The sequence below is a fragment of the Rissa tridactyla genome, chromosome 23 (assembly GCF_028500815.1).
Source record: "Rissa tridactyla isolate bRisTri1 chromosome 23, bRisTri1.patW.cur.20221130, whole genome shotgun sequence".
Classification (NCBI taxonomy): domain Eukaryota; kingdom Metazoa; phylum Chordata; class Aves; order Charadriiformes; family Laridae; genus Rissa; species Rissa tridactyla.
The window spans coordinates 1443920-1465756 of record NC_071488.1 but is presented as its reverse complement, the minus strand read 5'-3'; the positions used below and the strand labels follow the sequence as shown (position 1 = coordinate 1465756).

At 42.0% G+C, this 21837-nt stretch overlaps 4 protein-coding genes across 4 annotated transcripts; 2 read left to right on the top strand and 2 right to left on the bottom strand.

Moving 5' to 3' along the window:
* Positions 1-116: 116 nt before the first annotated feature.
* Positions 117-356, bottom strand: LOC128901174 (keratin-associated protein 20-1-like). The gene has a single exon (XM_054183012.1). The coding sequence runs from the start codon at positions 354-356 to the stop codon at positions 117-119; it is 240 nt and encodes a 79-aa protein (XP_054038987.1).
* A 4030-nt stretch (positions 357-4386) lies between these two features.
* Positions 4387-4626, top strand: LOC128901173 (keratin-associated protein 20-1-like). The gene has a single exon (XM_054183011.1). The coding sequence runs from the start codon at positions 4387-4389 to the stop codon at positions 4624-4626; it is 240 nt and encodes a 79-aa protein (XP_054038986.1).
* Positions 4627-14194: 9568 nt separating this feature from the next.
* LOC128901172 (keratin-associated protein 21-1-like) lies at positions 14195-14560 on the bottom strand. The gene has a single exon (XM_054183010.1). It carries the CDS (start codon positions 14558-14560, stop codon positions 14195-14197), a length of 366 nt encoding a protein of 121 aa, XP_054038985.1.
* A 3582-nt stretch (positions 14561-18142) lies between these two features.
* Positions 18143-18427, top strand: LOC128900941 (scale keratin-like). The gene has a single exon (XM_054182631.1). It carries the CDS (start codon positions 18143-18145, stop codon positions 18425-18427), a length of 285 nt encoding a protein of 94 aa, XP_054038606.1.
* Positions 18428-21837: the final 3410 nt, after the last annotated feature.

Genomic DNA, 21837 nt, shown 5'->3' with positions numbered 1-21837 from the left:
CTACAGCTTTCAGTCGCAGTCCCGGACTCAGTGCTCCTGCAAACCCTCCCCTTAAGAGCAGCCGTGAATTTGGTAATTAATTCTCAGTCCTTGTTTCCCATTAAATCCTTCTGGATTTAGCAGGGGTAGCAGGGGTAGCAGCTCCCATAGCTGTATCTACGGCTGTAACAAGAAGAGTAGGGGTAGCAGTAGCGGGAGCTGTAGGAGGGGTAGCAGTCACGGTAACCGCACTGACTCCCGTAGCTGCGGTAGCCGCAGGGGCTTCCACAGTCGTAGGTCCGGTAGCTGTACACGGTCCCATAGTTGCAGGGAGAATAGCAGGAATCCTCACACTGGTTCTGGTAGTAGAAAGTCATCTTGGAGTGATGGAGGGAGGCAAGCCTAAAACATCGCAGGGAAGAAAAAGCCTGTAAGACAATGCTCCCAACAGCAAGTAAATCTCAAATAAATGCTGCAAACATGCAGGGAGGGAAGGAGAGCCAGCAAACCCAGGCACGCTGCTGGACCCCCTCTGTGCTCATCTATTGTTCTATCCTGATTTTAAATGGCAGGTCTTCCCCCTAATCCTCTGTCCTGACCCGCCTTTCTCATCTCTCTTGCACAGACCCGCTGTGGATCATGATGGGAGATGGGATTGTGAACCGTGATGCCTGTGTCAAAAGGGAGCTGTCAGGAAATAAACTGGAAAATCCTTCGTAGCCATACCAAGACAAAGACTTAAAGGGAAAAGAGGGATACGCACAGGACTGACACAGTTTCAAACACACAAATATTAATGAAAATCCAAGGAGGAGAGAATACCTTACACATAAATAATTCTCATCAAATCACAACCTTAGTTCCCAATGCATTAATCTAGATTAGAAACTGGGAGCAGGGGGAAAGAGAGGGGAATCAATGTCAAATAAACCTCTTCATTATTCACTAGGTTTTCTAAATCTATTCCGACTTACCCACTTCTGCAAGGAGGATAAGGCAGGAGAAGTGAATGCATTATTCTCGGCGGCATGGGTTTTTATAGAGCGCCTGGTCCCGCCCAGCGCGTGAAAGACACGTCTGCACCCCGGGTCAGCTCCAATTACCGAACACATTCTGCTTCCTTCATGACTCCTTCTCATTGAGATACCGGTTCTTCCCGGGGTTTCTGATTATTGGTCCGGCACTGTGACATGCAGGCTACACCCTCCAGGTTTCTTTCATCTCAAAACTATATAGGGCAATTAAGCCTTGGTATCATTGTGCTGAATTCACCACTTCAGTAGAGCAACAAATTGACAGAATATACAAAGACGTACAAATTACCAAATACGCCGCTTTTGGAAGACCAGCCTCGCTATCCGTGTACTTTGTTGTACCTCTTTTTTCTGAAATATTTGTGGAAGGGGTAGCCTCTCCTTTTCATGTATTTCATAACTTCAATGACACGTGAAACACCACGTTCTTACCAATCCCTTCCAACATTTCCTGTGACCAGCAAAGGGGGAAAGACCATTTCTTTGATTTGATGCCGTCATGCAATAGGATATTGCTGTGCTGATTGATTCAGCTAGAAAATTGGCCTATAAGCATTAAAATGGTATGTATATGACATATTTTCAGAGAAAAAAACTTCCAGACACACAATTCTGAAGCTATAAATTACAACCTTAATAAAGCATAGAAACAGGATAACCCGATATACGTTTTTAGAAACTGTGTTACATAACACTAGGGCGGTTTCCAGTAACGTAGTATTAATATTTAAATAATAAATCTCTTTGTACATTTAAATCTTTAATAAGTATTAATGAAGGCTTTGATATTCAAAAATTTAGAGAAAGGCACGGAACATCTGACGTGCCTATTATTATCCTTCCTTTAGCTGCGAGTAAACAGCGTTTTGAGCTGAAGGTCACCAGGGAAGACTGGGATGTTGCTGCTTACCAGGTCACATTCACAGGGCTCTGCATTATTCACCGTCATTATTAAGTTAAACACCTCAACAACATTGAGAAGATGTCACGTTGAACCATATTTAGCATTTGAGGGACTTCTCAGGAAAACTACAGTTATTACAGAGACATGTTCCTGGTTGTTTTATCTTGCTCCTTGTAATGAACCCCTGAGTGAGTCATTTTCTGATCTACGTATAAACAATCACTGAGCAGATGGTTTTGGATCCAATTAAATTGGCGGCGCTTGGGCTGGTTCTCCAGAAGACTGAGTTTGTAAGTTTATTTCACCTATGGTTCAAAGCCTGGAAATTGCAAATATCGTTATTTCTGCTTGAAAGCTTTTAGATTTATTATTGATTGCTACCTGCTTTATGGTTCTCCTAAAGTCTTGTCACTGACCTCTTCAAAAATAATTCCACTGTTCTTACACCAAAAAAAGGACCCCAGTTTCCTTCTATGTAGACTTAGGAGGTTGCTGTTGAAGTTTGGTAAAAGTAATTGATAGAGCTTAGCAAGCAAATAAATTGGATTTTCTACAGAATGACTTTCCTGTGGCAGGCCACAGTATACAATTGACATGTCCATGCATATTTGAGTGCAGCAAGGTACAGACCAGTCTCATCCTCTAACCCAAACACCTTTCTTTTACTTCTGCTTTTGAGCTGGAAACAATACGAACAAAATGATAAATAGAAATAAAACAAATATTTTGACCTAAAAATGCAATTTTGAAATAAAAAGAAACAAGAAGTGCTTTCTAAAGATTAATATTTCTGTAAAAAATCTGAAATTCTTTCTTCCTCAAACCAATCATGAGTCATTGCAGGCTTCATATACCGAATTTGTCCATTGCTCCAGAAATGGGATTGTGAATGTCAATCAATTCTGCTCTCAATATCCTTCCTTCCCTTTCCTGTTATAACTCAGATTTCACCACACTAATTCTACAAATATAATTGACCCAGGAAGTCCAAACATGAAAGAAAATTGCAATGCAGTGTCATGCTTTTGGAAGCCAAGAACTGACTAATAATCACAAACCATGAAAAACAATTACATCAACTGAAGGAATGACGTGCATAAGTGAATTTGTTTTGTGATGAATACAAGTTTAAAGCACAGTAGGCTTGGTCAGATAAATATATAAAAGGGAGAGAAATTCAAGGCTCTCTACTCGCATCTCCAGACTTACGTTCTCACCGAACTTGGTAAGTCAGACTTATTACAATGTCTTTATTGCTGTGTAGATGCTGCGTTTTTGAGATATTGCTATCCAGATGGCAGTTATACTTTAAAAGCAAAGGCTGTGTTTTCACGGCCATGCAAGTACATTTCTTTTTTGTTAAAAATGGGATATTAAGATGCCTACATACACTTAGGAAACTGTCTCATCTAGCCATGCACTATGAGAAATTACCTTATTTTATGATATACTGAAGCATTTCAGGATTCTTTATTTTGAAGCCGACAATGCATTAATTTTTTTTCAATTATTTTGAACAAAAAGCAAGTATATATTCAACTGGCAATTAAGGCACGGACACAGGTCCAAGCAAACAAGCTGCTTTTTTCAGCAGAGCCCTGCTGACTTGCACAAGGGGAGGATATCTTCTGTGGTGTCTTCTCTCGACAGCAAAAACTGGCAGAATTCATTCCTGAACTAGTGTCTGTTCACTTACAGTTTCTAGAGAAACATTGGACACTGATACAGACAACCTAATCCTAACAATATCCTCTCTAAAACACCATCTGAACCCAGACTGCCAATTCTAAGCAATGGGAACAAGAAAAGCAGCATAAAATATTTTTATGTAGAAAAAAAAAGGGAGGGGAAAAGAAAGGAATGAGCTGGGCAAGAAGGAGCCAGGGTATAGCCTTGAATGGAGATTCTGTGAGATGTTGGGTTGGTTCACAGAATCACAGACTGGCAGAGGTTGGAAGAGACCTCTGGAGATCGTCTCCTCCAACCCGTTGCCAAAGCAGGGTCACCCAGAGCAGCATCACATCCAGGCAGGTTTGGAATACCTCCAGAGAAGGAGACTCCACAGCCTCTCTGGGCAGCCTGTTCCAGTGCTCTGGCACCCTCAAAGGAAAGAAGTTTTTCCTCATGTTCAGACGGAATTTCCCGTGTTCCAGTTTGTGCCCATTGCCCTTTGTCCCATCCCCAGGCACTGCTGACAAGAGCTTGGCCCCATCCTCTTGCCACCTGCCCCTTAGATATTAATGAGCATTGATGAGATCCCCTTTCAGTCTTCTCTTCTCCGGGCTGAACAGCCCCAGGGCTCTCAGCCTTTCCTAATGAGAGGTTCCCATATTCACCCTTCTCCCCTCTCCCTCTCTCCCATGCTCACTCAGGGTTTGCTAGAAGCAGCGAGCTGTCACTTGGTCTCTGGGGCAGACCTTATCTTCTCTTCTGTTGTGTTTCAGACTTGCCTCCCTCCATCACTCCAAGATGACTTTCTACTACCAGAACCAGTGTGAGGATTCCTGCTATTCTCCCTGCAACTATGGGACCGTGTACAGCTACCGGACCTACGACTGTGGAAGCCCCTGCGGCTACCGCAGCTACGGGAGTCAGTGCGGTTACCGTGACTGCTACCCCTCCTACAGCTCCCGCTACTGCTACCCCTACTCTTCTTGTTACAGCCGTAGATACAGCTATGGGAGCTGCTACCCCTGCTACCCCTGCTAAATCCACCCATGTAACGACCAGATAGGAAACGAAAGGCAAAATAGTGATTTATGGCTCCTGTATGAATTTTACTTTTGCTAAGCTCCCACAAGAGCAGTGGTTCAGGAATGATCCTGAGTGCTTAGCATCTCTCTTCAATGTCTACAGCTATTTCAAATAACTTGCTTTTAGGGTCAACTCTTCCTTCATAGCCTTTGTTGGTGGATCTACTGTGTATTTCGATGTGTAGTTTTGCAACAGGAGATGCAGACGAAGCAGACGCCTCATCTCACCGTATGTTACGCTGACAGCTCTGCTCTTCACCAAACACCACCACAGTCCCAAAAGCATCTGCTGTGAAATGCAGTAACTCCTTGCTTAAAGACTGAATGAACCTCTGGATATTCCTATTCTGTATTACTACAAGCTGTAACTGCTGTGTACAGTGCTCTTACTCTCATTAAAAGATCTTGCATCGCAGTACTGCTTTCTGTTATATTTTTATGGGATTTTTCTTTTATATTTGATTTTATGAATTATTTATCTGACACATAGCAAAAAAAAAAGGAGGCACTAGCTTTTCAGATCTACAGTTCTAAGCAACCTGTGGAGTCTGAGGTGACTGAGAATGTATTGAACACTACATTTTCTGTCTCCTCCAAGCCAATCCTGAAAACTCACATCTGCCATGTCTTAACTCTGCCCCTCTGTCACCAAACACGCCAAAACACTGCTTATTTCCCAAATATTAGCTTAGAAATGTGAAGATTTAAGAAAATTAAATCAGTGCTTGCTGACTGCATTCCAGCCTGAGTTATGCCACATTTGAGGATTCAAAATGCACTGCGACACCAAATGCCAAACTCCCTAAATTTTCCACAGCTCTGAAATAGTTACCTGATACAAGAACACACAGGAGCTCACGTTCACCTCTTGTGAGAGGTGAGAGACACCACATGTGTCTCAAAGTATAAATATTGCTGTTTCTCCACCGGAGATTACTTTGTGCAGTTGATTTCTATGTGTGAGCCCTGAGCTTAGTCCTTCCCATTGCTGCCCTGGTGGGGCTGGCTTTTGGGCACGCGTCCTGCAAGCGTCTGCCAGCCCTCGTCATCAGGAAAAACTGTTTTACAAAGGAAGACGAGAAGTATGCACATACCAGATAAGGCGAGGCTTCAAGAGGAAGCCTCTTCTTCCCCGTAATTAACAGGAAGGCACCTGACAGGGCGGGAGAAGAGTTGCTTAAAGTAAAAGTGACTGTCAGCTTGATGACAAAGGCATGAACCTACTGGGACGGTTCCCAGGCAGGAGCCATCTGGAGCCACAGGAAGACTGAGTTTTGGAAGTGATTTCCAAGAGGAAACGTTTCTCCTCCCAGTCCGCAGGAGCTTCAGCTCTCCAGCAAACCCTGATCTGCGTGTAGGAGGCAGAATTATGGACTTTGGTGCTGACATTTCCCTGGTGGGTAGACCACAAGGGAAGGGATCGCTGTAGGGTTTCTTGCCTCATCCCATAAATGCCAGGTGCGACCAATTCCCGGCAGAAGTAAGGTTCATGTGAATTTGCATCCAGGTAAAAGCGAAGCATAGAAATGAAGCAGAACCTAGACACTTATTCAACAGGTTATTCAAGAGGCTGGCAGAGGAGACTGCAAAAGAGAAATCTGAAGAAAACAAGCCCGTGAGTCCCGAGGTGAGCCGCCAAAAACATCCATCAAACCTGCGTTGAAAATTCACCATTCTGGTCTGCAGTAACACACTGGGCGATTCTGGAGAATTATTTTGGACAAATTACCGACTAGCAAAGGCTTTTCATGTTCACCATGTAAATTGTTATATTAATTTCCTTGAACTGAAAATGTTCTCATCTGATATAACAGTCTAGAAATGCAAATCAATGTTTCCTTCAACTGGTCATGAAGTGCAAATTCCACATCTGAAGGTATTCATTTTTTATTTAAAAGTAGCTCAGGTTTATGCATAAATGTGTTTTAAAAATTTAAGAGAAGTTATCAGTTGATACCGTATAGTATAGAATTTCCTATTTTGAGAGTAACAAAGAAATTGGAAATGGTTTGTCTTTCAATTAGTACAGCCTATTTTTTCACTTGTTTAAAATGTTCAGATTTAAATTTTGTATATAATGCAAAAAAAAAATAAAAAAAACAATAAAAATATTTAAACATATATGAAATACCCTTAATTATTTTAAAAAAATGAAATTTCTATTGTTGAAATAAATATTGTTGGTCATAGGATATTGTCAGAATAAAAAGGGAAAAGTGGATCACATCTCAAGAAATTATGGGTTTTTTCTGTACACACACAAACACACATAAATATACCCTATTTGTATATATTTAGAATTACACGTGTTATTTCTATGTAATCTTATTACTGATGTGATAGGAGACAAAATAACTATGCACTTGGTAAAAGTTAAAGAGAAAGTAGAAACACCAATCTTGAGAGAAAATATCAACATTTTCCTTTAACTTTTTCAGAAGTTCTTTTTAATACACACTTTTTAAGTATTTATGTTAGTTCTGACATAAACTCTACCACAGAAGAGCCACAAAAAACATCAAATGAAGGAACAACGTAGGAAAAATCATTTGACAAATGAAAATGACAAAATACAATTGAAATCTTGTAGGGATTAACACCCTTAAACCTGCCACAGTCTCATGAGTCAGGACTCTTAACTAAATCTCTTAATCTATTTTCCTCTCTGTGAATTTGACTCCATCTTTCTATAATTAACAAGATTTTTTATAAATTGCATTTCCAGTTAGTGACTGAATGCTGTGGTGTGTCTTAAAGTCTATTTAGGGCACTTCCCTGCATTACTTTTGTTTGTAGGTACAGAAGTGCAGGCATTAGTGAATTCACGCTTCCCAAGCTCAAGTTCTGATTTTCAATATTTGAGACATCAAAATATTTTATTAATTTTGAGCAGCTGAAAAATCTCATGTATTTAATTTTCCAGAATAATTAATGGCCATTTTAGTGCCGTTTGTGAGGCACTTGGCCTCAGCCGCCATGCAGCAGGTTGCTTGGTCACTCTGAAATAAAGACCTTCTGACCTGCACAAACAGCGACAAAACTAAATTTTTTTGCACACGTCACAACTTCAATTAATATAACTCGTTTCTTCAATGTCAAGGATCATTAGTCTATTCTCATCTCCACATAACAATGCAAAGGTTACCAGCTTCTTCCGTCTTAAAACTTTTTGTATCACCCTCAGTTTTAATTATCAAAGCAAGATACCAGAATGGACAAGAGAATGACAGATACTTAGAGTAGAGATGACTGAGAATCAAAATTAATATATTTGGGATATTTTTTACCTTATTAAACTTGTATGTAGCCTAAATTATGTCAGCATCTCCTGTAGGAAAAAGAAAAGTTCTGTACACTTACGTATACCTAATATACATTTAAAAATAAAACCTAGTGCACTCTCCCTTCCTCACAGAATAAAAATTCCTACTCTCACAGTAGCAGGGGAGGCAAAAATATTTTGTGCCATTTTTCTTTGCCTCCTACTTGTGCCTGTAAAACCAAGTTTTATTTTTGAGAAAAAAATAGATATTTTCTCCTCTTCTTCTGAAATACTTTCATTTTATGCCTTTAATATTTCCTTTAAGTCTGGGTCACTAATGAAAACCAGAGAATTTATAAAAGTCCAGCATTCATTTATATACATATAAAAAAGGAGGGAGGAAAAATTAATCACATAGTCTATATCTCGCCATTGCACCTGCTCGCTCCATAAAAAAATTCTTTCGGAATGTCACCAAAGCAAATGTAAATTAAGTTCTGTAATAACACTGATGTTAGCAGAATGTTTACAAGTTAAAATTGTAAATTTTATTTTGCAGCAAATCTTATTGATGCCGGTTTCCAACCTTACCAAACGCTGGCTTCTCAAAGGAAGCTGAGCACAACACAGAAAGTCAAGAACCGCCTTTTGTTTTTTTTTCCTCAACAAACACCTCCTTGTATGACCTTCACTCAGTGAGCCACGGCTCATTTGCATATTAAATGAGGATAATAACAGACATTCTAGGAGTGCTGAGCTTCATCAGAATTTATGGTATCAATGCTCTTCCAAAACAGTCATTAAAGTCTTACTTTAGCAATGTTTGCATTATTTAAATATTAATGGTTTGTTACTGAAAGGTGCCTCAATGTTGTATAATAAACAACAGAACAGGGAAGGGAGCCCCTGGGCCAAGCAATGCTTCTCTTTATTAAAACCAAGGCATCACAGTCATTATCCCCACATGGCGCACACTGGCAGAGATAGAGCCGTATCTCACCAGATAACACCACCACGAAAAATCAGAGCAGTGATTTCTTCCTTCCTGGCTTAGAAAAATCCCTTCTGCAGTGGGCAACTTACAGCACTTCCCCTGCCTTTTTATTCTGCTAAAGCCCATCGCAAAGCAGAGGAGTCCGTAGGACACCTCAATGCTAGTAGAGTCTCCAGCTGCCCTTCCCAGTAAATGCTTCCCACCAGTCAGGAATGGTCTCCGTCCTCCTGGCTTCCACTGCCTTCCTAAAAGGCTGTTCTCCCCCTTTTCTCTACTGCAGTCCTTGTGGCAGACCAACAGGAAAGCCAGGTTTGTTCTGCACTACCAGGCCCTGCAGAAACACTTGCCCCAGTATTATAAATGCATATATGACTCTCATACAGATATATCTCATATAAATATATCATGTGTGTGTGTGTCATATCATGAGACACTCATTCAAGTAAGATTTTCTAAGAATTTCACCCAGAAAAGAGAGACAAAAGGGAAAAAAAAAAAAACAGACCTTAAGGCTCAACACACGTTGCTCATGTGCTCATTTAATTGATCCTATGCCTTGGCCTGAACATCTCATAGTGCGTATGCCAAATTATAGGCAGTAGAAGAACATAGAGGAATCAATGGAATGCCTGTCATTAATTGTGACGGAAATGAATCAAAACGGCTGGTAAAAGCCTGAAGCACATAGTATAATGCCTCTTTCCTCCTCAGGTATTTTACGTCACCCCACAACGTGCAGTATCCACCTCCCTTTTAGGGACATAACCTAAAGAAATAGTCTATGGACTCCCCAGCTAGGCAGGCAGTGTAACTAGAACTGTTCTGTGCATCCTCCAGTTTCATTCTCAGTTGTCCTTTGTGTGAATTCCCAGAAACCCATTTGTCCTGGAAAGTTTTAAGATGGAAGAATCTCGCAGGCTGTAATCACAATGGGCTACCAGAGGAATTTGAAAATTGTCCTAAATGTGGAGGAAAACAATTATAGCAATTGGACTGGTGATGTACTTCCCAAATTTGTCTTGTGACTAACAGGCAATGGAAACAAATGGAGAATTGCGTTGACTTCCACGGGTCTGAGAAACCATATAAAAGTGCTCACAACCCCACACTCCTCACAACGCTCCTCTTGGTTTACTCTCCTCAGTGAACTTGGTAAGTTCAGATCCTGTTCTCTTAGAGATTCCTTTAACTTGGGAATAGCTCCTTTGCTAGCATTCTCTGATTTGTAACAATGGTAGAAGCATTTTATCCTGTATGCTTTTAATCTGTATAGTAAAAAAAATGGGTACATTGGTGAATGAACAGTCAGATATCTTTGGTAAGATGTGAAGCTTAGTAAGAAGTTTTGTCTTCACATAGCAAGATAGCAACAGCTCTACTTCTTTGGATTTTAAACAGAACCGAAATTTTCTTTTTTTACTTGGTGATACTTAACACTGCAATTTGGGTCCGTAGGCAGAATTGCATGTCATGCAAAGTGGAAATGGCTTTTTGATGGAAAGATGTTGCAATACTGAGTATGGACGGTCACATGAATTGCTTTAGTGGCTTTGAAGTCACTGGAGCAGCAATAGAGGATTTAAACCTCAGCTCTTCACTGCGCAGCAGGGTATTTTCAGTAGCCTTGCTAGAACCGGCACTAACATAGTGTGTGAAACAATGTTACACAGGAAAAGGAACAGTTTCTTAAAACCAGACAAGGAGGCTGACTCTACTGAACTTGTCACGTTGTGTATGAATGCTTCTGAGAACGTTTGAAAACGTGCTGTGTGACTTAGGTCTGACATTAGGAGACCTACATGTGCATATCCTGAGCCACAGAGCAACTGTCAAGGACTGACCTCAGCTGCCTGTGCTGGGAGCTCGGACTCCCAACACAAACACACCCATTTGGATGTGTATCTGCAGGCTGAACCTCCTGGAACCAAAGTCCAAAAATACAGGGTATTGTGAGGGTGGTGAGCCCCTGGCCCAGGTTGCCCAGAGAAGCTGTGGCTGCCCCATCCCTGGAGGGGTTCAAGGCCAGGTTGGACGGGGCTTGGAGCAACCTGGGCTGGTGGGAGGTGTCTCTGCCCAGGGCAGGGGGGTTGGAACTGGGTGATCTTTAAGGTCCCTTCCACCCCAAACCATTCTCTGATTCTATGTTGACTTTTAAGGGGAGAAGCTAGTAGAAACTGAGGCTGAGGGTTGAATCTAACAAGGAGGAAGCACTTGGAGGAAAGGGGCTGGATAAAATGGAAGCTAAAATCACATCCAAAGACTGAGTGGTTTCTCAGTGTTTCTTTCCAAACCCACCACACTCATGCCACCAAGCCACCTCTGCTGCTGCTCCCTGCAAGCTGAGCCTACCCTTTACCTGCTGCTTTCTTTCAGGTTTGCCTACCTCCCTCCACCACACCAAGATGTCTTGCTGCTGCAGTTACCCATGCTACACCATGTGCTACACACCCTGCTACAGGACCGTCTGCCGCTCCCGGAGCTACAGCTACTGCAGCCCCTGCAACTATAGCTGCTGCAGCCCCTGCAGCTACAGCTGCTGCAGCCCCTGCAGCTATCGCAGCTACCGACGCAGTTACAGCTGTGGAGGCTGCTGCAGGACCAGATACTACTACCCTTCCTGCTGCAGCTACAGCTACAGGTGCTGCTACCCTTGTTGTTAAACCCGGGGATGATAACCCTGCAACAAGAATCCACCCCGACCCGGCAAGCAAAGACGAACGGTTAATCTCAGTGGCGATGACTACAGAAACACCGAGCCCCTGTGACAGCAACTGAAGTTCCTGAGAATGGGGAGCTTGGCTTCTCTCAAATTTCTTGGCTTCTCTCAAATTTCTTGGCATTTGTATTTTTGCTGTTCTTTCTGTCTGTTTCTTCCTGTCTTTCCCAACTATGAGCTCTCGCTTGATATTCTCCTGCATTTAAACCCCTTCACACCCCTTCAGCAACAGGAACAATGATCTACACTTCATTTGAAGCTTCTTACAGCTGCTGCAGCGGTGTTAAAGGACTTCTGCAGAATTAGCTTTTGTGTCATCTGCATTTTCAATAACTACTTCCAGTAAGGTGCTGCAGTGCTGTGTAATGGAGACGTATTACAGCTGTCTCTCCTTTGATCTGGATTTACAAGGACCTAAAGGATGAACAACAAGGCTTCAACAAAAAGGAATGTTCTGTGCAGCATGGTGCAATGACTCACCTTCTGTAGCTCTTTCCAGTATCCCAAAACTATAATCTTTCTGTATCTGTGCCATCTCCTTTTCTTACTGCATTAAAATTTTTCTGCATAAAAAAAATACTCTAATTCCAGTTGTCTTCTTTCCTCTGTCCCTACTTTACATGAATATCCTGAGAGTGGTGGCATCCTGAAGGGACATTTTGTCCCTAGTGCTGGCAGAGCACTTCATACCCCTCCACATTCAGAGCAGCTGGTCCCAGTGAATATACTCTTTTCTTCCCTTCTAACCCCCAGAAATTTGGGAAATGCCACAATTTCTCCCTTTACTTAATTGAAACTATTACCAGATTTAAGGTTAATATACTTCAGCATAATAGGGCTGTAACAGCCTTTGTTATCATGTCTTAAAATGGAAAAGAATTAGTCCCAGGCCTCTATAGAGAGTATAGAAAAAAGTTCAAGTGAGAAGAATATTGTTCTATTCCTGGAAACCAAATGCAAATATTCTTGTTCCAGAGTCACAATTTCCTATCACATTCCAATTTAACAGACAAATTTCATTACCAGCCAGTGAAACATAAGAAAAAATAAAAGCCTATATTAAAAGCAATGGGGAAAGTGTCAAAGTGGAAGTGGTGGCTTTTCCTGTCTTGATGTTGGCCTTGAAAACTCAAAATACTGCCTTGATCTTCCACACAGACACTGGGTAGAAAAAAAAAAAAAAAATCCATTTCTACAGGTGTGGTTTGAATAATTCACTAAATATGGGGGGGAAAGGCTAGAAGACAGAATGAAAAGTTGAAAAAAAGAGACACAGATAGTTCTTTAAAATAAAAATAAAATTACAAATAAAAATAAAGTGAAACAGTACTCACTCAATCTCCCCAGGGCATTTTGGTAGCTCTTGTCTGCCAGGTGCCCCTGGACAGGGAAGCAGTGAGAAAGTACCATCATCTTCCTCCTCATACAGCCACAGCCTCTTGGTTTGTAACCAAGAGGTCCTATAGCCTCTGCCCATAGCACTCAACAGGAGGAAAAAAAAAAAAAAGCCAGTAAAAATCAGCTCTGGTTTCCTCTGACTCTGCTTCCTTCCAAAATGAGGGCTGTGAGTACGCTTCCCTGAACTGACAAAACCACCCCGCTGCCGTGCCTCAGGGGCACTGGCCACTGGATACCCATTTCTCCTACCAAATTATTTACACTCCAAAGGGCAAATTCCTCCCACTTCTCCATCAGGGAACCCCTGATCTTTCAACACTGATCTTCCCAGGTCCCTTCCAACCTGGACTTCTATGATAATATATAACACACAAAATTCTTTCAAAGTTAAAAACCTTATGAGTCCACACATTTGCAGTTGCCTATGACCTCTTCAACAGCAGATCGCAGCCAGTGGTGGATCTTGTCCTAATCACATCACTTTAGCCAACAGCAGCACTAAATTATTCTAAATGAACCATTATTTCGGAATACACCAAGCAAAAGCCCAGAGTTGTAGAAACATGCATAACCAGAGCTACAGCTGAAGTTCCTCGCAGCTGCAAAAGTCCATGTTTCTCAGCTTGAGGAGGGCAAGTCTCTACAAGCAAATAACTTTGTCACCCAATCCGCGTGATGCGGTTGATTTCAAGATATTTAAGAAATGCAAGTGAAAATAAAACCAGAAATACAGTATTGATGCAGCATAATTTTTAATGAGTGAAAGGCAGATATGCTTTTAAAGGCATACAGAACTGAAAGACGACGTTCCCAAAGACACATTACACCCTACCTACACCGTTCAGTGCTAATGTTTTGTACATTGTTGCGACAAACATAAAAGCCTGTTTACAAAGATCTGCAGTACTGAGGAGAAGCAAGCTTTTGATCAAAAGGAGAGTTTGGGTGGCAAGAGAGCAAGCAGACACACAGCAGAATAAAGACAAATCATCGCAAGCACTTCAAGAGCAGCACAGAGCACTCAAAGCCTCCATGGGAGGTGGCTGCTGTCACCGGAGCTCTGCACATCAGGGACCGCTGCTGCCGAGATCTCCCGTCAATCCGTGCTTGTCAGGCCTGGGTTGATCTTCCTTTCAGGGATGTTCCCGTTGGGTTTAGCAGGAGTAGCAGCTCCCGTAGCCGAACCTTTGGCCATATCGTGAACCGAAGGGGTAGCCATAGCGGCCAGAGAAAAAGCCTGGGTAGCCATAGCAGTCCCCAGAGCCATAGAAGCCCCTATAGCCGCCATACAGGCCCCCGTAGCCGTAGCAGTCCCCAGAGCCATAAATGCCCCGGTAACCGTACAGACCACCATAGCCATACCGGTCACCAAACCCGTAGAGGCCGCGGTAGCCGTAGAGGCCCCCATAGCCCCGGTAGCCACAAGGGCTCCCACAGTCATAGCCCCGGTAGCCATACAGGCTCCCATAATTGCAGGGAGAATAGCAGTCATCATCACACTGTCCTTGGAGGAAAGTCATCTTTCTGCGATGGAGGCAAACCTGAAACGCAGCAGCAGGGAGAAAAGCAAAAGTAGTAAATACTTCCAGTGGCAGTAACAGTCTCAGAGCCCAAAGACTTCTTCACTGGCCCCGTGAAGGACAGAAACAAAATTATGACCAAATTCCTCAGCTTCTTATTACATCCCATTCTACCAGTTTTTCATTTACCTACTGTTTTTAAACTATTTTCTTTTTTTTCCTCACTTACTGAGATCAGTGAAAGCACTATGGAACATACCTGCTACAGATCAAAACCTCCTTGGTGGTGTTTCAGGATTTTTCTTAGAGAATATTATTTGGAGTTAACAATCCTAAATTTTGTTTAGAACATCAGCTTTGTTGTTTAAGCTCTACATTCACAAACCCTTCAAGAGAGCTTAAAGTGTCTGATGTTTGCCATGGTAACACACTTCAGCTTTTGGGTCCCTTGCTGCAAGTCCCATTTCAGTAATTTACACCAATTTTGGCATCTGGAAATGTTGACAGCACACACAAGAAGCTACAGAGCGTTAGCACACATGAGAACATCTGCTGTCTTGCCAAACAGTCCTGAAGACATCCCTTAAAATAAAACAGATTTATGGAAGAACCCACTGAGGGCCATGGTGGGGAAAACCACCTCTAGCTCTGCTGGAGGCAGCTCTGCAGATCTACCAGCCAGCGATTCGTATCAAGGAGCCGGATACCCCACGTACCAACAGCACCAGGAAAGTTTCAGTCCCAGCTTTAAAACTTGAACCCACCAGCTCCTGCAGCGCAGCAGGCGCAGGTACAAGGCGACAGAGAAAGAAATCTTAAATTTCAGAGAAGCCACAATCCCAACATAAACTATTAAACCCCAATTTCTCTAATCCTTATGAGGAGACTAAATGGAGAAAAGGCTTACCGAGTTCACCAGGAGGAGGAAGGCAAGAGAGCTGATGAGGAGCCTGGAGCTCTGAGCCCTTTTTATACTGGTTCTTGGCCCGCCTGGCTTATCTAAGACGCCCTGTGTATTCAAAAGGTTTGTAGCCTTATTGGCTGAAAAACAAATTTGCCTGTACACGTCATATCTTCAATTAATATAATTTTCTTCATTGTTTGGGATTATTAGTGTGTTCCCAGCCTCCCATATGTCACATGTATTACAGGTTTCTTTCATCTTAAAATTTTCTGGGCCAACTGCATTCCTGATACCATTTTATTGTCTTCACTGTCAAAACTGCAGTTTATTTTTATATTATATAAAGTGTTTATAAATTCCCAAAGCCATTGGAGGGAAAGAAATATTCAGTAAAAGAGGAAAACCTTCACACTTGTGTGAAAATATCTGTTCTTCTCCAGAAACTCCGATGTACTATGGTACGGGCTTCCCATTTAAAGGAAACAAACACATATTTAGGTATTTTATATTAAACTATGTAGCAACTTCAGGAAACACGACCTGCACGAACTACAAATAAATCTTAATTGCATTCCTCCAAAGTGTTCAAGGTGTATGAAAGTCATGCTACTGCATGAGCAGAGAGAATGTTTTCAGCAGAAATAGGACTATGGCATTGTTTGCAGTTTAGTTCACTAGAGGGCTTGACCGCCAGTTCAGCAGAACAAAGTGGAGAAAGCAAGTATGAACTTGGTCAGGAAAATAATAAATGATAAGAATTTTGTGAGATTTACAAAAAGCTATTTTCCAAGGAATCATGTTAATACTTTCTTTGCAAAGAATCAACCACATGTATCAAATATGGTACAATAGTGAGGAATGCTGGAGTTTACTGCAAAACTCCTTGTATGACCTTCACCTAATTTCTGGCATTAATTTGAATATAAAATAAGGGTAATAATGAGCAAGCAGGATGTTGAGGCTTCCTCAGAATTTTGAATACCAAAGCACTTCACAAACGCTCATTAATGTTTTCAATTTGCAAAGTGTTGCGGTATTTAAATATTAATAGTTTGTCACCGAAAGACACCCCCAGATTTAATAATATGGTCACTTACAAGACACATCAAGGTCTCTTGTTTCTAAGTCCTAATAAGGTAATGCATTGTGTTCTATGAAAGTCAAACACTATTAAAAATAACTCTTCTAAATTAGGAAGAAATATTTGGGAACCTTCCTAAGACAGCTGAAAAATTTCTTCCAAATCACTGTTGTAGAACCTGAGACAAAAGAAAATCAAGTAAAGCTGCTGGGAAGAGATCTCCACCAATGTCACTGGGCATTATGGGCAGGTCATGACGATGCTGAATAGAAGCTCTACTATGTTTCGGCACACCAAAGACAAGCCAACTCCTTTATTCCCCTATGCATTGCACTACAGATGCAAAAGCCAAGCAAATGGAGTACCTACAAGCAGATTGTGCAACCAGTAATGGTCTGCACATCTTCCAAAATTATTCCTATCCATCCAACTGCAAATAATTCCATGCAATTTTACTAGAAATGTGCTGAGCCCATTTCTTCTTGTTTTAAGATGAAAGAAATTCTAAAGGTGTTACATGTGCGTCATAACATCAAACTTTGAAAATATGAAAATCACTGACTCCAATTACATCAATTGAAAGAATAACGCATGCAACAAGATAAGTTGTATAACACCTAAGTTTAAGAAGGTATATATACGGACCCACAACTCTGAAGTTCTATTCACTTCTCTCGATCTACTCCCCTCGGTGAACCAGGTAAGTCAATACTGACTTGACTCTACTCTCTGATATATGTATATTTGCATGTGTATGTGTCTACGTGTTCTTCCATATAAATATTTGTGTGCGTGCGCATGGACATATACATATAAAGGCACTGGTGTGTACATATATATGACTTATGTAACATCTGTCTACGTATGTGTACAAGATGTTCTGTAAGAAATTTTGTGACATTTTGGAGCTAATCACAAGCATAAAATTCTCTGCAACATCAAGGAATTCCTTCACCGAAACTTTTTGCTCTTCCTGTGCTTATTTAAATGTTAGCCTTAAAGCACTGAAAATTTGAAGTTTACTACCACAATTTTGAAGTCATAAGTCTTTTTCAGTTCCAGATTATTTCCATTAGGTTTTGGGAATTCAAATCCCTAGATAAAAACTTTATGAAACATTTACTACTTTAAGTAGACGTTCTGGAAGGAAATTCCTCCATTTCTTTGCATTCTTTGAGTTTATCCCACATTGAGTGGTACACAGCACTATGGGACATAAGGGGATGCATGTGATAGGCTGTTGGACTCATTTGAATAAGCATGGGTGTCCGAACTGGCATATTTTTTGTTACTTTATTCCAATTTCTCTAACCTTTGGGGCAGGAAAGTTCAGTTCTCTGTTGGTTAAAACCATATTTTCTATGTATCGTCAGCCATTTTCAAAAGTTGAGGGAAAAAAAATAGAACTGTTGTTTGAGATTCAAGAGATTAGAAAAATAAATGAGGTAGTTAAGAGGAGGAAAAAGACCTGCAGGAGGGAGAGAGTTGCATTTCCTCAGCTCTGTCGAAGCTTTGAGCCTTTCCTCCTGCTGTCAGCAGCCCATAAACTCACCTCGCTTCTGGGTGTTTGTTTCAGGTTTACCTGCATCAACAAACAATGACTTTCTACAGGGACCTCTATGATGATGGGTTCTACTCACAGTTTGGCTACGACGACCTCTATGGTTTTGGGGGCCTGAATGGCTACCGATTTGGGAGCCCATATGGCTACTACCGGGACCAGTACCGATATGGGAGCCCGTACGGCTACAGAAGCTTTGGGAGCCTGTATGGGAACAGAGGCTTGATTGGTTATGGGGGCTTTTATGGGAATGGGGATTTGTATGGATTTGGGTACGGCTACCCCTTCTTTTCTCGTTTCGGAAACAGATACAACTATTGAAACTGCTATACATGCTGGACCAGCAGAAATAGCAGCCAGGAAATGAAATGCAGGACACAGATTCATGGCTAAGGTTACGGTGCTGAGAAACGCTGAGCACCCATGGCTCTTGCTGAGTTCAGTGGGACATGTGGGTGCCAGGCTGTGTAAGACTACCCCATAGGTAACCCTCTCAAATATCTCCTGTCTCTTCAACTGTTACTCTAAAGGGCAACTTCAATTACAGCAAGCATTGAGGCATCTTTACAGCATGTTGAGGGAGTAAACCAAGACTTTCTGGTGTGAGTAAAGTGCCTTTTAAGTTAGTTCACAAAGTGTATTGCCATAGTAATAGGAGTTTTCTGCAACCACCATGAACAAGTCCACTTTGCTCAGCTATAAACTTCACCAAAGATGACACCTAGTAGAGAAGCTCCTGCTATATATCCATGCTGTGCCTCATCCAGCAATGAACATGATTTACAACCAACTCTGCAAGCAAGAAATACTTTTGGACTGTCAGACTCTATGGTTTTCATAAGAAGAGAGCATCATCCAGCATTGGGGACACTCTGCTTGCTGAAGATCCTTTTGTAAAACTTCAGACTTACTTTTTCTGTTACTTACTGTTTCTTATTTTCATTAAAATTAGTCTGCTTAATAGTATCAAATATCCAGTCTTCTCCTTTTGTCTGTGCTCATACACCACTGTAAAGGGACCAGCAGCACTGCCACTCTAACCAACCATGCAATAAGAGGGAGGTCTAGACTCCAGTTGTTAGAGTATCACCACATCTCCATTTGAAATGCTCTAGCTGCAACTAATTTCCCAGAGTAGGAAGAAGTTCTACCTTATTTTAACTAACCTGTGACCCTGGGTTTACACAAATACTTCTCCTGGAAAGGCACCACCTGATTGTCTGTATTACCAAACACACACTGCTGGAGCAAGCTGGGTTTAGTGCTTGAAAACTAACTTTCCAAAGCAAGAGATTGAGCGGAAGTCTCGTGGTCTGATGAGGAAAGATAGCAATGATGCTCAAGGTTAAAGACACCTAAGAGAAAAGACCAAAGGCAACCAAGTCATGACCACCTGCTGGAGAGAACATCTCCTTTGCAAACTGAACAGCCAGGTTATTCAGGGAGTTCCTGTCAGCCTCTACCGTGTCACTTCAGGAGATTGAGTAGTCTTGATGTAGATTTAAAATATTAAAGATTATAATCTGGCACAGAACAAGGTGGTTCAACAAGCATAGCCTAGACAAAACCGCATGGATCCCATGCAAGCCCAGTTTCTTTACATCCATGTCATTGCTTTCACTGAAAACATTTGACATTCAACTGGACTGTGGGAAATGATGAGCCCCACAGACCAATTTCCTTGTCTAGGAAGGAGCAGCCACAGCCACGAGATGGGCTTGGTCTGCTGCCTCGCTGCTCAGACCTCACCTCTTTGTGTCCTACTTTGAGCAAGACAGAGCCGAATCAGGGCATCCCAGGAAGAGGGTAAGGGCAGCAACCTCCACCCAAGCCTCCTCGCAGGGCACAGTCGGCAATAAATTAGTACAACTCTTTGAAACTGGCAAAGCTATTAAGATATTTTTGTAATCCTTCTGCTAGCTGCTGTCAGCAGCAAGAAGGGCTGGGTTCCCCAGGGAAAACATTAAGAAACAGTAGATTCTCCTACTGCAATAAATTCAGCTTATCTCCCTCGGATGCCCTCTGGCACGCAAGGCTTTTCCCACTTGCACGTACAGTGCAGAAGGGCTTACACAGAGATGCACAGGAAGAGAGACAGAATAAAACATGGAAAGACAAAGATTTGAGTGAAATTTGCAGCCTGCCCAGGGTTCTTTGGCGCCAGCTTAACTCTGGGTCCATGTTTGCTAATGCAGCAGTATTTATGATGTTTCTTCCCATCACCACATCCCACTCAGTTCATTACCAGAGGCACTATCACTTCCGACAGTGGGTGCAATCACCAGCCATGCCTGGGGAACATCCCCCACAGGCTGTAATTGCCTGCCAGCCCCAACCTTCCCAGTCCTGTCACCTCCCTCCACCACACTGCCTCAGAGCCACCTGGGCACCACCTCCCTCCCCTGTTTGCTTTGAAGACACCACTGCTCTAGTTCCAATTCCATGCAGAGCACTGGGGGTGCCCTGATGCCCCTCGCTGTTGCCTCCCAGCAAAGCAGCCTCAGCCCTCCCTTGCTCTCCCCAGCTCCAGGGATCCAGGGCACAGTCTCTCCTGCCCTGCTGCAGGTCCAACTTACAGGAACACTGGAGCCCAACCACCACATGGGGAGGGAAACCAATTTCCCACCTGCCACAGGGCTCTCAGCCTTTAATTACCAAACTGGGACTGAATCTGTTTATTTCCTATTCATTCTTGAATCACCCTGGTGCTCTTGAAGTCCCAAATCTGGTCTGGACCGCAGAACTGGGTTCCAGACCATTCCCTGGCCTCCCAAGCATCAGCCAATAGCACCAATGCTCATTTCCCATTGATCCATCCTAACATCTCAGGAAGCTCTGATTTTCTCATACACCTGTTCAGTGGTGCACGAAGAGCATTTTTCCTGTTTCATAGGCTTCTACACCCTAAGGCTTAAGAAAAGTTGAATGATTAGAGGAACTTTGTGCCTGTCTATGAGATATTATCATAATAGATGACAGATGGTTAATTTAGCTAACAGAGAACTAACTCTTGTAATTTCATTTAAACTCCTGAATGCCAGTCTGAAGCAGGATGTATTTACTGCATGCATGTGGGAAATTACCAATTTAAATGCACCTTGTGAACAACCCACACACGAGGCACGCTGCAGGACATGCCTCCAGCACAAAGATTCACTGCAATAGCAAAAATCACTTTTGGAGAGTAAACTTACCCAAAAATGAGAAATCGGGCACCTGATTATTGCACAAACTGGACTAGAACATTTTTCAAAATATTTCTTGAAGAGTACAATATTACAACAAAACCTTTTAAGAGAAGGGAAAGTGGGCAAATAGGAAAAATGGCCTTACTGGAAGCAACAAGAGAAACACAAAGTATTTCAAAACTCACCATATTCAGATGGGAATACTCAGAACATTCCTATCCCTTAATGCAATAATGAACCTAGTAGACATCAACAAATGCTTCTGCTATCTTAAAAAGGTATTGGTAGCTTCTTAGTAAGATACTTGGTATCTTTAGTCCTCTGAAAGCCTCAGAGCATTTCACATGAGTAGCTTTTATACCAAAAGGAATAAAAGGCATGTTATAAATTGTTCCACTGAAATCCACTGGCAAAATTTCCTCATTTTACCGCAAAACACCGAGTGTCAGGAACTACAAGCCTCAACTTATTATATGAAAAGTGCAACTTGAGAGGCCTCAATAATAAACTTAATTTCCTTTCCAAATACACGATTAGCATAAC

Bases quoted from the DNA above. Each gene is read 5' to 3' on its own strand.
- LOC128901174 (XM_054183012.1), bottom strand. From the start codon at position 356: ATGACTTTCTACTACCAGAACCAGTGTGAGGATTCCTGCTATTCTCCC.
- LOC128901173 (XM_054183011.1), top strand. From the start codon at position 4,387: ATGACTTTCTACTACCAGAACCAGTGTGAGGATTCCTGCTATTCTCCC.
- LOC128901172 (XM_054183010.1), bottom strand. From the start codon at position 14,560: ATGACTTTCCTCCAAGGACAGTGTGATGATGACTGCTATTCTCCCTGC.
- LOC128900941 (XM_054182631.1), top strand. From the start codon at position 18,143: ATGACTTTCTACAGGGACCTCTATGATGATGGGTTCTACTCACAGTTT.